We start from the raw sequence: 21,292 nt of genomic DNA, 5'->3' as shown, positions 1-21,292 counted from the left end.
TTTACATACTGAATTGAACTTCTTTGTAATGATAAATAGAATGTAATCCCTTGTGCTTCACGTGAGAGGCTGGAAGCTGGTTTATTTTAAGACCTAATGCCCACAACGTTTGTTTGGTAACACTACCAATTTTGATGTGCAGCCTTGACAGATGACACTTACCACAGCCTAAAGAGAAATTACAAAGCCTCGGGAGCTCTTGTTAAGCTTTCAAGACGAATGTTTTGTCATGCTGAGCACCTGACATGGAGGTGATGGAACAGCAGACATTTGTCAAGACAAAATTATGATTGAGTGATTTGTTTTTTCATTTGTGGAAGGGGGGCAGAAGCCCAGAAATTTTTGGCATATAAATGGAATAAATTTGGAATAAAAATGTAAAATGGGGAAATTTTTTCTCATTACTTTGTGATTTGTGTTGTTGACTTTAGTTTTTGCCTTTTGCATTTGTGTCTGGAATCACAATATGTCCTTCTTATTCAAGTGAAAACACTAGCTGCGGATCACCACAATGTCATCATATATAAACACATATAGAATCACAATTTTGTATCTATTTTTGTCTGAGTGGAGGTCTGTGTTCAACTGAGTTACAGCTTTGTTCTAAATGATCATGCCTGTTACATCCTTTTATACGGCACATCCAAAAATTAATATGGTCGGTCAACAGTAGTCTCCCATCAAAGAAACATAACAGTTCCAACATCTGCTAAAAACATAACATTCCTGAGCTAAGCTTATTCCTTTAACAGGAAATAAGCTGAGTGAGAAATTGTGTTTTAAAGAAACCTTAAATGTAATGTGATCCCCTCCAGGTGCAAGAGTTGGTCGAAGATATAAAGCATTCCCTGGACCTGCGGCTGCAGGAGCTTGACTGGATGGATGAAGCCACCAAGGAGGCAGCCAGAGCAAAGGTTGAAAACTTTATTCCTCCATCTCACACACGCAAGTTCCTGTTAGATAGGATTTGGATTTGTTTTCGTTTTCTACTTGTCTTCCTTCCGCGGGTTTGACTGATTGCTTGGGTAGATGAAACAAAGTGATAGAATACATCAAGGTCTTGACTTTGAGAATACAGATCTCTCTGTGGTACTGATTTAGGGTCTGCACAGCAAGATATCCCTTCTAATACATTTACAATGTGAAGTTATAATCCTTTTATGGGGCCTTGCCGAATATAAAGAGCTTCCCTGTAATCCTATTTCACTTGGTTTGCTTGATTAGTTGATGTGTGCGCTTGAGCAGATGTGTGTGCCCGACTCCAGACGCAAATGATAATTCAATATACGTTGGAGGCAAATGTATGGAGAGTGGTATTTTTTTTCCCTCCTCACTTTCCACTTTGTCCCTCATAATCCTCTCCAACTCCTCTTTCTCAGCTGAAGTACATGATGGTCATGACAGGATACCCAGACTTCCTGGTCAAGCCTGAGCTCATAGATCGCGAATATGGGGTGAGTCATAAGATCACACTTTCTCATCATGGCTTTCTACTTTGAAAATGATTTTCCATCAGGCGTTCCTATCCTGGGAGCCAATTTAAATGGAGAGAGCATACATGGTGCAGAAAAAAAGTACCTTTCAAATTAGCTATGCTGATTCAAGTAGGGGTAACATTCAGTATCCACTATGTGACATATGAAAATCGATATCTGTAACGCCACACGAGGTATCAGAATGGGTTATTAGTTAGCAACCCGAGGCAAAAGGAGGTCCACCCATACATTTTTCAGAGAATATTTCTTATAATAGAGCTTGTGTAATCAGAGAAACTAAAAGAAAATACCTAGAAACGTGTGATAAAGGTAATCTGCGAGCACAAATTTGAAACGGCCCAGATAACAGAAGCACATGTGGCCCAGTGAGAGCTAACAGGCAGAACTAAAAAGCAAATAGTAGAAGCAAGGTCAAACCAAGGCATTGCAGCTTTAGAAAAAAAAAGGCTCTATTGGGAAGTTAACATTGGCCGTGTGCAAAAATATGCACTATGTTGCTGATAAATTCCTGCCTATGACATTTTTTTTAAATAGATTGCAGGTTAATTATCTTTTAGTGTTAAAAGAAACCTACAAAATGTGAGTTTTACCAGATCTCCATGCAGATGTATTGCAAGCACTATAGAAGAAACTGCAAGATCTCAGATGATATACGTACTTGTGGAGTTGGGCGATGTAAAGTGGGCACCTGGAGACCGCCTTCCACCCCCGACCGTGTGTCTGAATAATAATACAATCAAAGAGGTCGATGCATGCTGTTGTCATATTTATGAAGGAAATATGACATCCATCACAAACTTCAGCGAAGTTCAGAATGTGTCTCCTTGCCCTTTAATCAAATCCACCGAAATACAACACCTGCGCCATAACCTAGACCTGCATTTGATCCAAGGCACAGGTGTCGGACTCAACATCCGATACTCAACAGGTATCAAACTCATTTTTGTTGCGGGTTCGCATCGTAGTCATAGTTTTCCTCAGAGGGCCATTATGACTCTCACCGCCTTATATTATTTACAGTATAGGCTACACGGCAAACTGATGAATAACTCGTTTTGAAATCAGAGACTAGTCAAAACTGTTCAAATGAATGGCGATAAACATTGCTAGCAATATTTTTAAAAAGTAAAGACAATTTATAATTTTCAGTAATGACACAAAGCCGAGGAAAAATCTGTCTTCGCGGGCCACATCAAATGACGTGGCAGGCCATAACGGGTTGAAGGTGCATTCAAAATTTCTCTTGGACCTTTTGTGATTTGCTAGATTATTCCCTTTTTCCCCCTCTCTGCACCAACCAATGAGTACATTGGTCTTAAAGAATGAAAAGTATTTTTCCACATCACTCCACTGGAAAAAATATGCGTGTTATGAGTGGGTGAGTTTTCAGTAATAGAATAAACAGTACAGTCAATATGGTTAATAGCCTTGCTTATGTTGCACTTCTTTACCTTGAGGGCCTTAAAGCGCTTTAAAATTTCACTGCAGTCACCAAAGGATTAATAGAAAATGTCATGGTAGAGCAAAAGATCATTCACACATCGATGTGAGGGTGTTTTGGGTTTTTTTGAGGGAGGGACTTCAATATCTTGCTCATGGACAATTTGGCAAAGGTGCAGAGAAGAACCAACTCTGCTGCCCTCTGACTGTATATTAGTGCTTGTTTACAGAACTGTATACTAACCAATTGGTATCATCGTATTTTCCGGTTTGGCAGTTTGATGTGGATGAGAAAACCTACTTCAAGAACATTCTCAACACCATCAAATTCAACATTAAGCTGTCCATCAAGAAGATTCACGAAGAAGTGGATAAGACAGTGTGAGTTTCCCTTCTTAGCAATTGTCTCTATGATGTCCTTTTTAGTTTGACACATTTGTGGTTGTGCCACTGTGACAAACAAACAGATTTAAAGTCGAGACACAGAGCTGAAGAATATCCATTTAGTTATTTATCTACAGCAGCCAGACAGTAGGGACGTTTGGTGAAACATGTAGCCCTTTTTTTTTTTTTGTAAAATACAGCAGCTTCATACTCCTGGATTGAGTGATTCTCTGCACTGACACACATTATTATTCCAAGATGCCCGGAACAACTGCTCCATTAGCCCACGCTCGATACCCTAAAGAGTTGAATCACGCACTCCCCCTTTATCACCAAAAAGTACATCTTTCATTGCTCGCTCGCTCTGTCTTGTCACCGAGAAATAAATAAATGCTCCTCCTTCTTGTCTTTCGGTCCTCTTTGACGCTACACAGCCCACGCAGAGCCATCAGTCTTTCGCTCCTGGAACAAGGGCATCGCTCACTTTCAGAGTTAGTCATTTGGGGAATTTGGTGGCAATCGATTGGTCTGGCTTCAAGTGGATTAGCATAGAGGAACTGTCCTTGTTTTCAAGTGCAGAGAGCTGTGACTGTGGAATCACAAGCACTGAATGCCGCTCACCAGGGGGGTTTACAGAAATGAGAGAGAAAATGTTCTGGGATTCTGTTCACTACTTTGGTGTATGTACGTATGTGTGTGTGACTCTCTGCTTGCCTATGTCTGTGTGTGTGTTGGGTGGGCATGTTTGATATCTCCACAGGTGGATACTCCCCCCACAGGCCCTAAATGCCTACTACCTTCCTAACAAGAACCAAATGGGTGAGTGATAGTTCACACACTGGGAAGAGAAATATTGGCCACTGTAGGGCTTGAAAATCATAGACTGTTTCCACTCTTTCTACAGGATTTTGGATTATGTCTGTGAGAATCTTTACCCAGTAGAGGTTTAGGGCTGGTGGCTGGATGTGGTTTGCACTTTTGCTTCACAGTTCAGAGGTTGGGAGTTGAATCTGGACTTTGCATGTGGCTCAAAACTTCAGAAAATACATATTCATATGAGGTTTGTTGGGGATTCTAAATTGGTCTTAGGTGTGAATTTAAGTATCAGTGGCTGTTTGTCTATATATGCCCTGTGATTGCCGGGTGACCAGTCTATGGTGTTCCTCAAACTCTTGCCCAAAGTCAGCTGGGATAGCTCACCTGCAACCTAAATGATGATCTGCACTATAGAAATGGATACATTGAGTTCACGGCTCTCAATGTCTTTTACACCATCCAGTTGAGGTCAAATGAGCTTGAAACTTTCCCAGCTGACTTTGGTTGAAAGGCAGACTATACCCTGTATTGATCGACACTTAATCACAGGGCATATGAGCCTCTGGTACACAGCGATCCACCTCAATTGGCAAACTAGAGCTATAGCAGACGCTCCAGCATTTATCCACCTTAGCCTGAATCCAACAAAAGGGGGATATTGTTGCAAGTTTGTAGCTTATCACACGGAAACAAACCATCATGTAATCACATCAGCACTCATGTTTCCTATGTATAAAATACTGTGATGGCACTTTGTTAGGACAAAATTGTCTTCAAATCAGAAATAAAGCACAAAAGAAGCAAATACAAGTACAAGCAAATAGAGAAGTTCAGAAGACCTTTTTTTTTTGTCGTGCTGAATGACTTGGAAGACACATTACACAGCAACACAGAACTGCTCCTATATTTGTATCCGGCGACAGCTCTAGCTTCAGGTCACGATTGCAGAATCTCTGGTTCAGCCAGACTTAATTGTGACCACAATTTGCAATTATAAATATGAAACTGACTTTGAGCAAAAGAGATTGTTGGCATGTGTGTACCTGACTTCAAGAAACAACAAGCAGTGACACCTTTTCAATTAGCAAATAGCCTCGCTCCATCACCCCTTCCTTACTCTTGTCGCTCACTAGGAACCTGCACCTTCGTTCATGCCTGCCAGCCTTCCTACTGGTTTAAATCCCTAGCTGAAAAGAAATCAATGGTTTTCTCGTAAGCTGATGTAGAGGGCTCCGGGAGGTCAGAACAGCCCTGTCCCACACATATTTCTCTCACGTCGAAGGCAACCACCTCAGCCAATTCCATTTTCTGCGCTCTTAATTAGTAGCAATTACTGGAGTGCTGTTACTTCTCACAATAGAAATGTTATCAATTTCCTAAACCTGGTGGTGGGCTGCATTTGGTTAGCAAACCAGTTATGTTTCTAGTAAGATTGTGCTGAGTGCGATGTTCATAGCAATTTTATTCTTCCAAGTTTGGTAGCAGCAATTAATTTGCATTGCCACTAGGGGACGTCCAAATCTATACTTTGATTTTATTATGTACTTTACTTGCAAATTTTACCAATGTGTCTTTTCTTGGACATGGCAGCTGTTTGTATTTTTCACTCCCTACATCCAAAGAGTGCTTTAATCATGTTTCGTTTGTATTGTCTTTCAGTTTTCCCAGCTGGCATCCTTCAACCCACTTTGTACAACCCTGAATTCCCTCAGTAAGTGTCTGTCCTCATGTGTGTCTTACATCCCACAGGTACGGTACGATCACTGGTGGCTCAAAAAAAAAAAAAAGAAGTCATTATTCTGGCAGCCCTCTCTTTCCCAAAAGGCCCAGCACCCCTAATTTCATCAATTTAACGAGCCACAAAGAGCTCAATTAGCAAACAAGGTCTCACTAATGGAACAGGTTTCAATGCTAGCTCGCTCCCTGAATTTGAGTTCAGTAATTGGACAGAATTTGAAAGATGAGAGAATTACTCTTTCTCCGTCTTTCATTTATCTATCTCTCCTGCTGCTCATGCACTTTTCGGATGAACACCCATAAATGAGAAGTGAAATACTATCAAACTAATTTCACATCTAACTTTAGCTTGTGTCGACTTTGAAATCAGAACGCATATTTGCCATCCAGCAAACTCCCATAGCAATATGAGAGATCTTTGATCGCTTTATCATCCAAATATTGTCAATCAATATATTATATGTTGTTTACCCTGAGTACAATACATAAAGTACATTAAATAGGAGTATCCTTAATATTCTCTCAATAGTAGCAGAACCAGCATAACAATCAATTGAGAAATAAATAGTGCAATCTACCTTTTAAAATGTATGATACAGCATACTGATAAAATCTGACATGTTTTTCTTAGGTATTAGGTGTATTCTCTATCTCAGCTACCTCTGCTTGTCTCTATTGCTACCTTTGTGTTCCATTTATGTAATTCAAGTACAATACAAAAATCAATTTGGAACTTCATTGAGGAAGAAGGCGTTACAAAGTAAAGCAACAGAGCAGCGACTGCAGCTAAAGTGATATTAACTTCTGGATTTAGAGCAATTAATTGCCTGTCGTACAGTACTCATCCTCATCAAGCTACAACTTCATTTGCAAACCATTCGGGCATGAATTCAAGTCAGGAAGCAAGTTTTGATAAGGGGTTTTGAAAAGTGCTGCAAAGAAATGGGATGGAGACAATGGAACAAATACAAAGCATTCGCGCATATTGTCCAACCCCTTTGTAAGCCAAATGCTGCTCAAAATGATTTTGACGCAAGTGCAACTATTTAACTCAATCCAAATTGCTGCTCCTTCTTTATTTATAAAAATCACACACTCGCAAATGAGATCATTAGAGCAAACAGTTTGTGTACTAAACGTTAAAGTACACTTTTATGTCTTCATTAGTGGTGATTGCCTCTAATTCCACTACCTGCTGCCATGCATGCAGATAAATATTAATTAATGGTTCTGTGGTGACCTGTCCACCTTTCAGGAGTCCAAAAGCCCAAACACGCACAAGCACAAACACACACACACACACACACACACACAAACCTCACTATTGCATCCAGTAATTGAAGCTTCAATCAGCCAGTTAGTTTTAGCGAGGGAGTCCGGCTCATTGCAAGGCAGCGTATCGACTAGCTGTCAGAAAGTCATTTTCAGACGTAGCCATGTGAATAGCCCCGAGTCTGCCCTCGAATTGGACTCCCATCTTTGCATGAGCTGCAAAGCCAGCCGGCTTCCGGTTAGGGTCAGCACTTGGCCAGAGGTGTGCGCGTGTATATTGGAAGCGCGGTGTGAGATGTTGAATTTCTCCAGGAGAATGACATTCCAAGCTCTCATCTGACTTTCCCCCAGTGCAGTTTGTAAAACAGATAGTGTTAAGCACTATATTGCATAGAAAATTGTGTGTTTGTCCAGTCCATTAGCGTGTGTACCTGCATGAGTGGGCTCAGTGCGCAGCCCCATTAAGTGGCAGAAAGGCGTGTGTTATGGTTCGCCATGGCTGCAGCACTCTTCCACCCACAAAAATTTTGTTCAATCAATAAAGTTCTATTAGAACCTACAAAGTTATATTTGTAAGTGTAGAATATTAACTTACTGCTATCCCATACAGTGAATGATTTGCTTCTATGTCACATTCACTTTTGTCAGTTTTCAGTCTATCAGTTGCAATACATATGAATATGAAATGTGAAAATATGAAAATACATGTGAAAATACTTGGAAGCTTCTTTTGGAACTATTTTTTTTTTTTACTCCCACCAGGTCTTTGAACTATGGGGGAATAGGAGCAATCATCGGACATGAACTGACTCACGGATATGACGACTGGGGTAGGAATACTTTTCTTCACATCCAATGTTCAAAAAACTTGTTGTGAAAATAAAATATAATGATAATTTATATAATAATTTGTTGCTCGTACATATCATTTTTGCATGATGTTTCAACAATGATGCCCATACGCAGGGGGGCAGTATGATCGCCATGGCAACCTCCAACAGTGGTGGACAGAGGAGAGCTACAGAAAGTTCCAGAAGAAGGCTGAATGTATCGTTAAGCTCTACGATAATTTCACAGTTTACAATCAAAGGGTGAGTCTTAACTACTTTGCCTGTAGGTCTTCAAATAGATATTCACTTTTCCAAGAAAATTCCACACACAATTCTGCCAATTATGTCTTCAAGCTAAGTGCTTTTTATGTTATTTCTTTACTTTATGTTCCAAGGAGAAAAAGGGGGGGTGGAGACTAATACCTATCGTTAGCCACAAAAAGTACTGGCGTCAGGTGGGGGACATGATTTCTGTTCCCATGGTACCTGATGTAAAAGAAACATTGCAGTTTGACGGTTTAGTCCTTTTTTAATCAGGGGTGGAATAAAATTATATTGTTCCAGGAAAAAGCTTACTAAAAAGTTCCCCACATCATCATGGTTATACTCATTCATCTTTCCTCAAACTAATGACACAAGAGCAGTTTCCAATGGGACCGAAGGAAGTCCTCTTTTGTGGAGGAAAATTGACCACTTTAAACTACAGTAGGTTGGGTTGAGGATCCTGTGGCAAACTTTGAGTTTGTCAAGTATGCAGCATGTGAATGAGCACTTTACATTTTGTTCCCTTCCATTGTGTGCGCTTGGCAGCATTGGGATCAAAACATTTTATTGCACATTTGGTATTTTATACTTTATGAATGTGTTTTCTGTATCTAGGTTAACGGTCGCTTGACACTGGGAGAGAACATAGCTGACATGGGAGGACTCAAGCTGTCATACTATGTAAGTACTGTCAGTTAATGATCAATCTCCTACTGCTGAATCTGATAGAAAAGTCATTTAAAATGCGGAATATTTGAGGGTTATTCTGGTTTTGAAATCTGATCTGATCTTTTGCAAAACTTTGATGTTATGATAGGCTTCAGAGATTTTTCAGATTTCAAAGTGGGCACTCTCTATGTATGGGACTGGCTGGGGTCATGTATGATTTATGGGCACAGATATTAATCAGCCCAAATGGTTGTCCATGATTGTTTTTTTATAACGCAAATATGGTTTGTTTGCGTCCTTGGAGGACTAAGTATGAAAATGACAAAGTATTTTTATTTGAGAGGTTGAAATCTTAGGATTTTGATTTTTATTGGTTGTGAAAATGGTTTAGAAGCTGCTAACATTCTTTCCATGTCGGATAAACAGATCAGTGTTTTACGGAATGTTTGTTTTCATAGAGCCTTTGGACAATTAGTTATCTGACTGGTTCCTCAGCTAATAACAGGAATGCTGGACGAAGTCCAAGAGCGAAAAACAAACCTTGAAGTGGTGGTCAAAGCACTACCATGTCAAAACAAAAAGGAAAGCAGAGCTGCAGTTTTAGCACAGATTAACATTAACTGAGTGTATTTCGAGCAATAGCTTCTGATGATAGTATTATTATAATGTCGGCTGAGCTGTGAGGAAATGGGTGGCATATGTAATTGGCGCTGTCATGCGTCACACCACAATACCAGTTGAGAAGTGTAATACAGACAGTTAATGATGAAATGCTGCTTCCACGAATGATAATGCAATAGAATTTCTATGGGTACTTGCTTTGAGTGTTTGAGTGGTAGGAAGATATGGTTAAATTAGACAGTGGTGGCTTTGTGCAAGATAATTGATTGTTACTTAATGTACGAATTACCGGTATGCAACTGTTCTATTAAGCAGCAATTACTTGATTGCTCTGCGACAAAGTACAGGGGATGTTTGTGTTTGGTATACTATACTGTACCGGTATATCATGATCAGTTTTAGGTAGGCTCACAAAATAGCGATCTGTCTGATGAAGAATTGCCATCTGGAAACGCAAAGTTCAATTTGCTTGTGTGGTTTACCTCAAGGATGAATTTTGAATGCCCTTTTGGAGAGACAGGCATGTTCAATGGATAGCCAAAAAAAACACTGACGGGCAGTATTGACTGGAAATGCCGAAATATTTGATACTTTAATCCACTGATTTAATTTTTCTGTAACGGTTCCGGATGATTATCCAGCTACTGCAGACCTTTCTGATCTTTTGAATCTGGTGTGTTGCACCAGGGAGTCATATAAAACAGGCAGGACATCGAACCCCGAGGACTGGAATAGGTGAACCCTGGTATAGACAAACAACGACTAAAACTCATGTTCACACTTATGGGCGATTTAAAATCTTGATTTGTATCATGCATGTTTTTGTAATGCGGGAGGAAGTCCACACAGGAGCGCCAGAGTCGAGATTTAATGCCAGGTTGACTGTGAATTAAATCGTCCGTCTTGTTTCTATTCATAACCCCCATCACATTCACTTTGTCCAGGCTTATCAAAAGTGGGTGAGAGAACATGGCCCAGAGAGACCCTTACCAGGGCTCAAATATACACACGAGCAGCTGTTCTTCATTGCCTTCGCTCAGGTAACAAGGCCTCGCATTAATTGTCTCCATCATTTTGTTGCCATAAATGCCTCACTTATTTCAAAATTAGGCTTCGGTTTTGAATACTTGCAAGTTGTAGTCCAACTCTCTTTCTTGATTTCAGAATTGGTGTATGAAAAGAAGATCTCAATCTATCTACTTGCAGTTGTTAACAGATAAACATGCACCAGAACACTACAGGTAAATTGAATGCACGCTTGGATACATCCGGTCCTTTGAAGTTCATAAATATGTTGAGAAAGTGTACGGCTTATTTCAATGCACTAATACATTTTGTAATTTATCACCTTTCAGAGTGATTGGCAGCGTTTCCCAGTTCAATGAGTTTTCTCGTGTTTTCCATTGTCCGAAGGGGACTCCTATGAACCCTGATGACAAATGCTCTGTATGGTGACCTCACTGGAAATGAACTTAAAGACCCGCGCCAACACACGACACACACACACACGCCTCATCACTATTAATTCATCACAAGCAATCAGACTGCATTCATCCGACGAGGACAAAAGTCCTTTCACGTTCATCAGTGCAAACATATTGAATTAGCGATGCTCAGTCATCAGCCGAAGAAACTTGTCTACTAACCAAGCTACTCTCATCAATTATGCACATATCACATAAACACATATCATCCACGATATATATTTTTTTATATTTTAGATTATTAGTATTTTTATTTTTTTTGCAAATCATCTATTTTTGTATTGTAGCAAAAATGGGTCCATCATGTATTTCAGTTCAGTTATGTTTTACTTGAGAAACACAATTCTCAGTAAATTATCCTCTGGTGCATTAACTAGAACATTCTCGGAAAATTACATGAGGTAGAAGGGTGATTTCAGTGCAGACTGGAGTATTTATTTTTTTTCTCAATTGCAATGACAGCATTGTTCCGCATTGCTAAATGTTGCTTCTCTCCGCTCCGTACTGTATACAAGTTGGCTCTTGCTCATGTGGTTTAGAGCGCAAAGCTCATTGTCATGACTGTTGTATCGTTTGCCTGCATCGTTCTCTTGTTAGAGTATATGTACCTTTTCAAGCGGCGTCAAGTGGGTTTTTTTGTAACGGGTGGATTCATTATTGACCTTTTTTCTCAGGAAATGTAGCAGCAAAACTCAGTACTGGTACAACACTCACCTCATCGACCAAATTAAGGAGCTGGTATTTGTAAACAAACAAGCAACAACAAACAAAAACAATTCCTGATTGGACTTTTTCCTTGGATTTATTCGACAAGCTCATGTAATCATGAAACCCAGTAAACCCAGCAAAGCAGTGCATTCGATCACTCTCGAATCACGGTCAAACCACAAATAACGGAATACAACACCTGAATGTTTGTGCATTCAATACACTAAAACAACCAATCACTGGTGGAAATAACATTTCTACTGTTATTTTAAAGAAAATGCTTTTGTATACCAGATGTGAGTCAGGCGTTATCGTTGTGAACTTTTAACAGAAAGAGCATGTTCCCTCCCTTTGACACTTAACATCACAAAGCTCAAACAGGTGTACTGTACATGACAGCTACTAGTTCAAATGTGATTGCTATCACTTCCTCTCTATGGTTGCTGTTCAATGTTTGAATAAATTCAAACAAATCATGTTGTGTGTGTGGCTTTTGGTCATTATCAGTGGCTTGCGTCACCGAGTCCAACTAGGTAAGTATGGTCAGCAAGAAAGAGTTGGTGGCAAAGCCTGTTCCAGGAGATGTCGACCACCCGTGAAAGTTTCAGAACAGGCCACACGGATCCATGCCATTCATTGCAGGAAGGTGCCAAGTCCAACTGAGATGACCAACAAAATGCAATGGCTGTGAGTGGGGTGAAATAAGTAATGATGGGCAAATGAAGCTTCAAGATGATTCATGAACCCGTCGTTGTGTTTACTTAGACCTCTAGATGGTACGCTCTGTTCACCGAAGAGCTGAAAGCCCACCGACTTGCCATTTCTTAAAACCTTCACTTTATCTAGAATACAACAATTGGTTCATGAAGCTTCATTTTTCCATCACTTTCCTCCTACAAGTAAAAAAATTTGACTAAAGCGCTTCATCGAAAAAGTCTCGCCCAGATGACCGTGCAGATCAACCATCAAACGCCTCATCTGTTTCACAGAATTTCACGCTTGTCATTGGCAGGAGATTGAAGAGTGAACAAAGACAAGGCCAACCCGTTATTACAGGACACAATAAACCTCTGAGCTGTGAAATACAAATGTGCAACACAATTCAATTCATTGGGAAACCTTGCTGTGTTAGCAAACAGCTCGAGCTTTGATACTAGGACAAAGCTTGTCTGAGAAACTTGTTATGATGATGCACAATAATCTTTTCCTCTGAAGGGTGGTGATGATGTTGCAGTTTTCTGAATTCGAATGATCAATGAAGAGAAATGTAATGGAAGAATTGTAAACATAAAACAACCGTGTGACATTTTGGTAACTTGACAATCACAGATGATAGCCTTCTCACATCTTTCTTTGGAAATGCGATAAGTATAACCTCTTCTTCGTCCTGATAGCCACAATAAAACTGTTTGCTATACTCTGCAAAACTTCAAGATAGCAAGGTGCTCAGTGGGTTGATTTATTCGGTTTCTGAGCGTAATCTATGTTTGTCCTCTGCTCTGGTCTTTGGAAGGGGGTTTCCCTTCCCCCTCTCTCAAGTCAAGGTATAATAAAGACTCTTCTGATGTGAGTTTGACAAGGAGGAGCGATTCTTGGCTGAATGCACTATTTTTGTTTTATTTTTTTCTCTCTTTCAGTATTCAGATTTTATTTTTTTTAATCTTGAAGGCGCTGGAATCTTGTATTAAATTTCTTTATCTCTCACAGACAAAACTACATTCCCACAACACAGCTTGAATTTTATCCATAAATGTCTAAAATAAATGCTGTTGATAAAGTGCATCCAGGAGGTGATCAAATTGCTTCTTTTCCTGAAAGAAATACAAGAAATATTGCCAGCTAAAGAGATAGCATTGTGACTTTTCTTCTTTAAACATGGCAGCATGAGTCTCACAATATGGAAACTAAGTTCATATGGGAACATTACTTCAGTGCTTTAACAGATGTAATCAAAAGCTATTATTTTGTGTCAATATTTAATTCCCTCCTAGTTGCTGCTGCAGCTCATCTTGTCCAACTTCAGAAATTTTGCAAAATCTCTTTTAACTGTTTGTAGACATTTCCAGTTTAATAAATTGAAATGTCATGAGCATTTAATCACAAAGTTAAATCCACCACTAAACTGAGGTAGTACAGCAAAGTCCCATTTGATTGGTTATTGATTGATTTGCCACATTTACTGTGGGTGCAGTTATTCATCCAGCCATGCATTCTCTGTGCCGCAAGTGTGCTGGAGTGCAATCCCAGCTGAATTTTGGAAAACATATGTACTTGAGCATCTTAACATTGCAATAACATTGTTCGCCACTAGATGGCAGACATTACTTCATGCCTACAACTCCACCCCCAAAACTGGCATCATGCCAGGACCAAACGAGGTCAAGAAAAGTGCGTTGTTCCAATAAACACAAAGTTGATTATATGCTCACCGAATTCAAACACAAACCGGTCTGCCTAGTCTGCTTAGAGATATTAGTCCTGACACCACAACACAAAAGTGCACAAATAACTCTTTTCACCAGAAAAGTCCTGAACTGAACCTGTGAATACAATAAAGTAGATCCATTATTTTTTGTCGCTTTGTAAAACTGTCATTGCAAAATGCAACGAAGCAGCTCAAGGAATGGCATTCATTTCAGAGCCAGCAACCATAGCACTCCACCCATCACCGAATAGCTTTTAAGGGGCATCACAATATCTTTGACAAGAATAAACAAGACCCATGTAAATAAACACAACATAGCGTGGGCATGACCCAACCTTTACCCCCATTGACAAAGAATTCCAAGGGCATTTACTTTAGCGATGCATCAAGCAGGTACAGCATGATTTCCATCTGCAAATCCTCAGATCTTCTCGTCAATGATCATTTTTCAAGGGGCATCATCCTTATGTGGTGTGAAGACAAACAAATAAATGTCACACCTTCGTGTTGAGTCACACACACACACACACACACACAGATGAGTGATGGGCTGCCCAGCCACTTTTTATGACTGTCTGGTGCACTTCATTTTCCTATTTGACATATACTGCTCACAAAAGTTAATACTAAGCTTTCTGATGAAATGATGAACTTAAAGTGCACTATGTGTGCAGTGACCTTGTCAAAAGTTTTGAACTCCTGGATGGATGTCCAACTGGTAACATTTCAGAGGTTTTTGCATTGCACATTGGCATAGAGCTGAAGGTCATAATACACAGTTGTGGTTCAATTCGTGATTATTATTATTTTTTTAAATAGATTTGCAAGATTGTCAACATCTAAAACATAATGGTCGCAAAGGCAGCCGGTAATAACAGACTCATCCTTTAATGCATACGTTGCAACCTATACTTACATTATAAAGTGGCAATGTCACTACACCAAAATAATGAGAATATATATTCTACTCATGTTGATGTATTTGTAACTCACAGATATTGGTATCCGTTTGGACCTCACTGATTTTACAACAAAAGCTACTATAGTTTCGTTGCTGAAATTATATTGCTTTTGTTGGACAACAGTGGCCCCTGTTGGTTCATATAACTTGAGCCTATACTTGTGGAAATCAAGGTAGCTTTTTCTGATTCCTCTGATTTTAATAACATCTAACATGTAATGCATTGTTCACCATTTATGATTGTGTCCTACTTTTAGACAGATTGTCATCAACAAAGCCTTTGGAAAATGCTTGGAAACTATTTGCACTGTCTCGACACGTAGACGTTGTTTTATTAAGTGGTGTTTGAAATTGCACTGTAAAATACATTTTAAAAATGACCTCAACAAATAATGCTATCATTTTTTTAGGTTTGACTGATTTATTAAATAATACCACATTTTAAAAGTAATACTGAAGGATGTAAGACAGGGGAAAAAAGCAATATACCCAGAGAACAGAGAAGCAGAGGAAAAGACCTCTTCACAATTGGTCCATTCGGAGTCTTCTGAGACCAACAGGCTTAAAGTAACATTATACATTCACAATGCATCCCCTCACTCAAATTGGGGCACCCCCACAATAGGGAACGGTGGCCCTGCGTAAACATTGCCTTCATTTTGACACATTGACAACTGGCCGGTCCGCCAAATGTTTCATCACGGATATGCATTTAACCTCTGATGCCTGTTCATGTTGAATGGTCATTTGCAGGCAGTAAAACAGACAGAAGACTAGATGGACACAAATCCATTAACATGACATAACTCAAGTCCATTTCCTGTGGGCCTACAAACCTGATAGGTTTCTGCAATTCAACATGCATAACACGTTGGTGAAGCCTTGTCTTCAAGATTGGAGGAAGGACACTCTGCTTTTCATCTCTCTTTGCATGTTACAATTTTGGATAGCAGGCATGTTTGGTTTTCAACCAGCTTATTATACACAGAATAGAGTCAGCAGTGCAAGTCACCGATTTGGGTGTGGTAGAGGAAGTTCAACTAGTTTTTTTTAAGTCACACACACACATGGACATCTTCATATGTGGGAATCAAAGTCACGGTGCCTGCACACAAGACAGGCGAGCGTACCACTACACCATCAACCATACCCAGTTCAACCACAGTTTATACGGTTGAATAAACATGCAGCTTGTCACTCTGCATACAGCTGCGTGCATCAAAACAAGAATATCGTGTTTATGAACCCGATTGGCCATCTCGCCCATGTGACCGACACGTCTATCCTTTAAAATACAATAAAAATGAGAATTCATAGTTTGCTACTGAAAATAGTCTCCAAATTCCTTGTGAAATAAATAAACGTGTAGAAATGGGATTTCAGCTGTCTTCATAAGATGCAACTTCCAAATCAGTGGGGAGCACTACATTTGAGTCTTGTTAATTGGTTTAACTGTGTTTTAAGTCTTACATGTTAACAAAGGTTATCAACATTTCCCTTACTGTAAAGTGGGACGGGAATAGTATCTCACAAGACAAACATAACAGAAATATATAGAAAACTTGACTCTTAGAAAAAAGCTTTTGATAACTAGATTTGAACAAAATGAAGCATGTCAGAATTTGTGCATGACAAAAGGCTTTCTGAGCTGGGTGCAGATGAAATCATCAACATAGAGGAGTCTGGCCTTCATGTCAATGTTCTGTTGGAGCTCCAGCTGGCAGCGGACCAGCGCCCTCTGCTGCTCTTCTGACTGCTCCACCGTCTCATGCAACCTGAAAACAGATTGAAGTAGGAATGAACAAATGGGCAATTAGAGGAGGAGCATCATCTCCATCTACAGGCAGACAAACTGGACATACTTTTCTATTTGACAGTTTAGCTGTCCGACTTCGGCGAGGAGCTGAGATTGTGCTGGATCATGACATTGCTCTTTTGGGGGCCTGTCCTGACGCAAATCCAGCCTCGCCTTCGCCAAACTTAGAAAATGCTCATTCTGTGTGATCGCCACCAGTAGATCATCTCGGGTTCTCTGCTGGAAGGCGAACTCTGAAACAACCTAGCATGGAACAACATGCCAGTCAAAACAAACTGAGCACTTTGGAGTTTTATGTTCTTTATCATGTACCAGGTTATAAATACTAGATATTAGTTAAAACATTTTCTAAGTCCTATTCCACATAATTCTTCTTCTTTTCCCTTCCACATATTGTTGTTGGTTACAGTGTCTTGTTGGGCCATCTGATTTCAGGATGTGCCTCGGGCACCTGCTGATGAAGGTCTATAATTTGTTGGTGGTGGTGTTGATCACTCTTCATGTCTAAAGTCCATGTATGCAGACTGCCTTGATGTTCGTATTAAATATTTTGATCTTGGATGGGATAAAGGCTTGGAGTTCCTGATGAATCGCAATGTGTAACAGGAGGCCTTGTCTTGTCTATATAGTTCTGATGTCTTGAACTGACCTGCCATCTTTGCTGACTGCTCCATGTGAAGTGCTCAGTTTCTAGAATATTGTGTACAGTAATGCTGATCTGATTCAAGAGAGCCCCAAAATGGAATGTTTGTTCTCCCATTAACATCAGATCGTCAAAGAGCACAAAATATCGTCAACACCTCAGATTGGTCAAAAATGCGGACGACCTAATAGTATAGATGAGATAGATTAGATAAAATTAGATTAGTTTAGATTAGATTGCCAGGGTTTAGGGTTACACATGGTGCACACCATTATCAGTCAATCAAGAGAAAGGCAGATAATGTAAGTCAATCACTAAACTTCTGTGACCCCCTCCTCTGTCAAATAAATAAATCTGTTGGTAGACTGATTCAGAATATACAATGTAAATCACTTGTTCAGACTTAGTATGTGACAATAAACAAAATGGAGCCCTGCCTTGGTGAGTTGGTCTTCCATCTGGCTTTTGACAGACCTGAGCTGTTTGACACTAAATTGAAAGGCTGCTGATGTTGCCACAAACTGCTTTTGCATATCGGTGGAAGTCTGCGCCAGTAGAGACTCCACCAGGGCCCTCAGGGACACAGAATTTTTCTTCTGCTGCTCTGCTTTAGCGATGTTAAAATCAGAGTTGTTCCCCCACTGTACAGGTGTCACAGAGGAACTGAAAGAGGATGACATTTTATTTCAATCTTGTCAAGGACATATGAGTATATACATAAATGTTAGTAAAGTGTATTGAGTGGTTGAACCCTGGTAAAAAAAAAAATGCTCTCTTGTCATATGACCACTACATGGAGTCCCTCAAGGGTTAGTCCTTGGGCCCCTTTTGTTCAGCCTGGATTTGTTAACCCTATATCAAATGCTTCATACAGAATGGCAAAGTTGACCATCGTGGCTTTCCAGATGAAATGTAATGAAATGGTCAATTTCCTCAAATGACAGCCGCGATGATGTGTATATAGGACGTCTTTATCTCATGATACACGATAGCAATAACTTTCAAATTGGATGAGAAAAAAATCAGACCATGACAATAACCAGCTCAGAAAATTGATTGATTGTTCGAAGACCCGGGATCTGCTGTTGGCGAACGTCTGGCATGGGATTATAAAAAAAATCAAACAAGTTATGTTAACTTAAAATTGGCTGCGTTGCAATAATAACACATCATTGGTGCATAAAAAAAAAAAAGGATGCTTCCACTTTGGACAAAATAAGGTGATGATAGAGCACCATATCCATATTTTTTCGATACAGTTATAATAGTAATGCTGACAGATCATTTTGAATGGTATTTAAAAAGAATATGGCCATTCACCTGGAGGAAACTGTCTTGACTTTTAAACTTGGCTGTGTGTTGATGAGGGAATGTGGGGTCATTGAAGCACAGGAGGTATCTAAATTCTGCGCCTCATATTTCCCCTTGAGATCCTGTTCAAGTTGGAATTTTGCCGACTGGTTCAATCTGGAATACAGACGGGATTATTTCATGAATTCAAATGGATTTATCTTTGATGTGGCCACTTACCGTATTTGCTCAACGATCTGCTGCACGACACGCTGCATAAGGGCCATAATTCCCTTGCTGAGGTCAGCCTCCTTGCGCAGCTCTGTGTATACTTCATCATACAACTTTTCATGGGATTTATTTCTGCATTCCACAGTTCAAACAGGGGTGTTACTACCTAATATATTTTACAGCCTTCACTCTTGACATGTAGGCTATCATTCTTTAACAGTGACTGACTGGTTATGACTATATTTGGATTGTTTTATTATGTCTCCAAATGTTGCGGAAAAAAAAGGAGAAATGTATTAAGATCTCAACTTCATTGTCATTTAATAATATTAAATAATAACTCTACCAGTTTTTTCCTCCTCAAATTGACCTTTTTAAATGTGAATGATGTATATTTCATTGAACTTACCTCTCATCTATACATTGCATCGTGACTTTGATAGGGTCCTTGCAAGACTCGACGGCCTTCGTCACTCTGCTTTGCAGTGCAATAAGTTGATCGGTCTCCAAAACATTCTCCTCCAACTTCAGCTCCAGCTCCTTCTTCACAAACTGAATGTCTCGGACGCGATGATCTGTGCAGCACCAAGCAACACCCCATGAAAGAATCTTTCCATGTGAATACTGTTGTAGCGTACTGCTTACTCAGCCTCTCGCTGTCATCATCTTCCAGGCGCTTGCAAGATTTGTTGCAGTCCTCAATCAGTCTCGTGCATTCTCCTCGGAAGAGCTTGGAGTGGTTACGTATGACATTAATACCCTCCAGAGTTGATCCACCGATCAGATGGACATTCTTTCCCCGTGTAGACATCCTTCAACAAAAAATGAGGTACCCCACGTCATGGCCTTTACATGAAATTCAAAACTTGGTCAGAAAATAACTCATTTCATATGACTAGAACCTGCATCATTTTTGTTCAATTATTATTGATTGTATCAAATGCTGCACTAAATTTTCAATTAGACTAGATCCACCTTTCCTGAGTCCGTGTTCAGTTTGATGTAATTTAGTACTTTTAATAAGGGTTGATTCTGTATTGATGTAACGAACCAGACGGACAATTGGTAAGGTTATAAACCTTATTGAAGTTTCTTTCAAAAGGATTTGGGAAGGGAAGTGAATTTTTTATTTTATTTTTTTTTGGAAGTGGCTTGAAGGCAGCTACTTTCAGACACTTAGAATTTATCTGACTGAAGTGAAACACGCGCACGCAAGCACGCACGCACGCACACATAAATTTACATAGGTGAAACATATTTTAATGCATAACATTCATCAACTTTTAGTCTACTTCTACTCCACCATGCCATTGAACGTGTTCATTTTTTGGACGTTGGAGGTTACTTGAACGCAAAGTTTATTAATTGAAAAGTCTACTTAGCTATTTGCTTGGTCGCCTTTTTTGACATAACAATTAAAACTCTTAATTAAAGATGATATTGCAAAAAAAAAATCATAAATACGTCTTTCGCCATACCTTTTTGTCTCTTAGCTGGAGGAAAACAAATGACATATGCCTCTTGCTAAAGCCGCTGAAATAAACATGTGGTCGCTATGGCAACAACAAACTTCCAAAGCGTCTGCTAGTGTTGGCTCGTGAGTGAACAATTCGTTCAAAAGAACAGTGTTTCAGTGAACGAGAGTGAACGAGTGAACGAGAATGAACGAGTCACTTCCTAAAGTGATTTGCTCGTCAGTTCATATGACTTCAACAAATAGAAAGATAGTTCTCTCAAATTATGCCAGGTCGAAATAGCCGACTGGTTAGTAACATGGGCTCTTGCACGGTAGGAAGCTGGTTCGATCCCAGGTGGGAGCATATACTTAAAGGTGCTTTTAGAATTGGATAGAGATGCAAACAAGTATTTATGTGTAAATACATAAAATGGCCCCGCCCCAAGTTAGCGGAGCAAACCAATGGATCACGCCAACTACTTAGGGACTGGGGTAAAATCCAGTAGTGTAGGGGGCAGAGCAAAGAAATTTAAGGTTTGAAAGTAGAGTTTAAAGCTAGGGTTAGGGTTTCAAAGTAGGGTAAGGTTTAGGGTTTCAAAGTAGGGTTAGGGTTAGGGTTTCAAAGTAGGGTTAGGGGTTAGGGTTATTAGGGTTAGGGTTTCAAAGTAGGGTTAGGGTTTCAAAGTAGGATTAGAGTTAGGGTTTCAAAGTAGGGTTAGGGTTAGGGTTTCAAAGTAGGGTTAGGGTTT

The 21,292-nt window shown here is 39.7% G+C and overlaps 2 protein-coding genes across 2 annotated transcripts in view; one reads left to right on the top strand and one right to left on the bottom strand.

Moving 5' to 3' along the window:
* ecel1 (endothelin converting enzyme-like 1) overlaps positions 1-12,127 on the top strand; it is a 30,510-nt gene extending 18,383 nt beyond the window's left edge. Inside the window, exons 8-18 of the mRNA XM_085916164.1 lie at positions 816-914; positions 1,380-1,454; positions 3,214-3,317; positions 4,081-4,139; positions 5,796-5,847; positions 7,908-7,975; positions 8,112-8,236; positions 8,855-8,920; positions 10,474-10,569; positions 10,694-10,770; positions 10,885-12,127. Coding sequence (XP_085772290.1) covers positions 816-914; positions 1,380-1,454; positions 3,214-3,317; positions 4,081-4,139; positions 5,796-5,847; positions 7,908-7,975; positions 8,112-8,236; positions 8,855-8,920; positions 10,474-10,569; positions 10,694-10,770; positions 10,885-10,984 — 921 coding nt within the window. The 3' untranslated portion in view covers positions 10,985-12,127. The remainder of the gene's footprint in view (positions 1-815; positions 915-1,379; positions 1,455-3,213; positions 3,318-4,080; positions 4,140-5,795; positions 5,848-7,907; positions 7,976-8,111; positions 8,237-8,854; positions 8,921-10,473; positions 10,570-10,693; positions 10,771-10,884) is intronic.
* Positions 12,128-15,523: 3,396 nt separating this feature from the next.
* tekt1 (tektin 1) lies at positions 15,524-20,632 on the bottom strand. The gene is made up of 8 exons (XM_085916512.1): positions 20,566-20,632; positions 19,733-19,899; positions 19,497-19,662; positions 19,097-19,219; positions 18,887-19,033; positions 18,004-18,229; positions 16,970-17,166; positions 15,524-16,882 (listed from the first exon to the last, which is right to left on the bottom strand). The coding sequence occupies exons 2-8, from the start codon at positions 19,896-19,898 to the stop codon at positions 16,723-16,725; spliced, it is 1,185 nt and encodes a 394-aa protein (XP_085772638.1). The 5' UTR covers position 19,899; positions 20,566-20,632; the 3' UTR covers positions 15,524-16,722.
* Positions 20,633-21,292: the final 660 nt, after the last annotated feature.

The sequence above is a fragment of the Syngnathus leptorhynchus genome, chromosome 7 (assembly GCF_054491065.1).
Source record: "Syngnathus leptorhynchus isolate UIUO chromosome 7, UIUO_Slep, whole genome shotgun sequence".
Classification (NCBI taxonomy): Eukaryota; Metazoa; Chordata; class Actinopteri; order Syngnathiformes; family Syngnathidae; genus Syngnathus; species Syngnathus leptorhynchus.
Note: the sequence above shows the minus strand (reverse complement) of the source record. Positions and strands in the feature narration are given on the sequence as shown.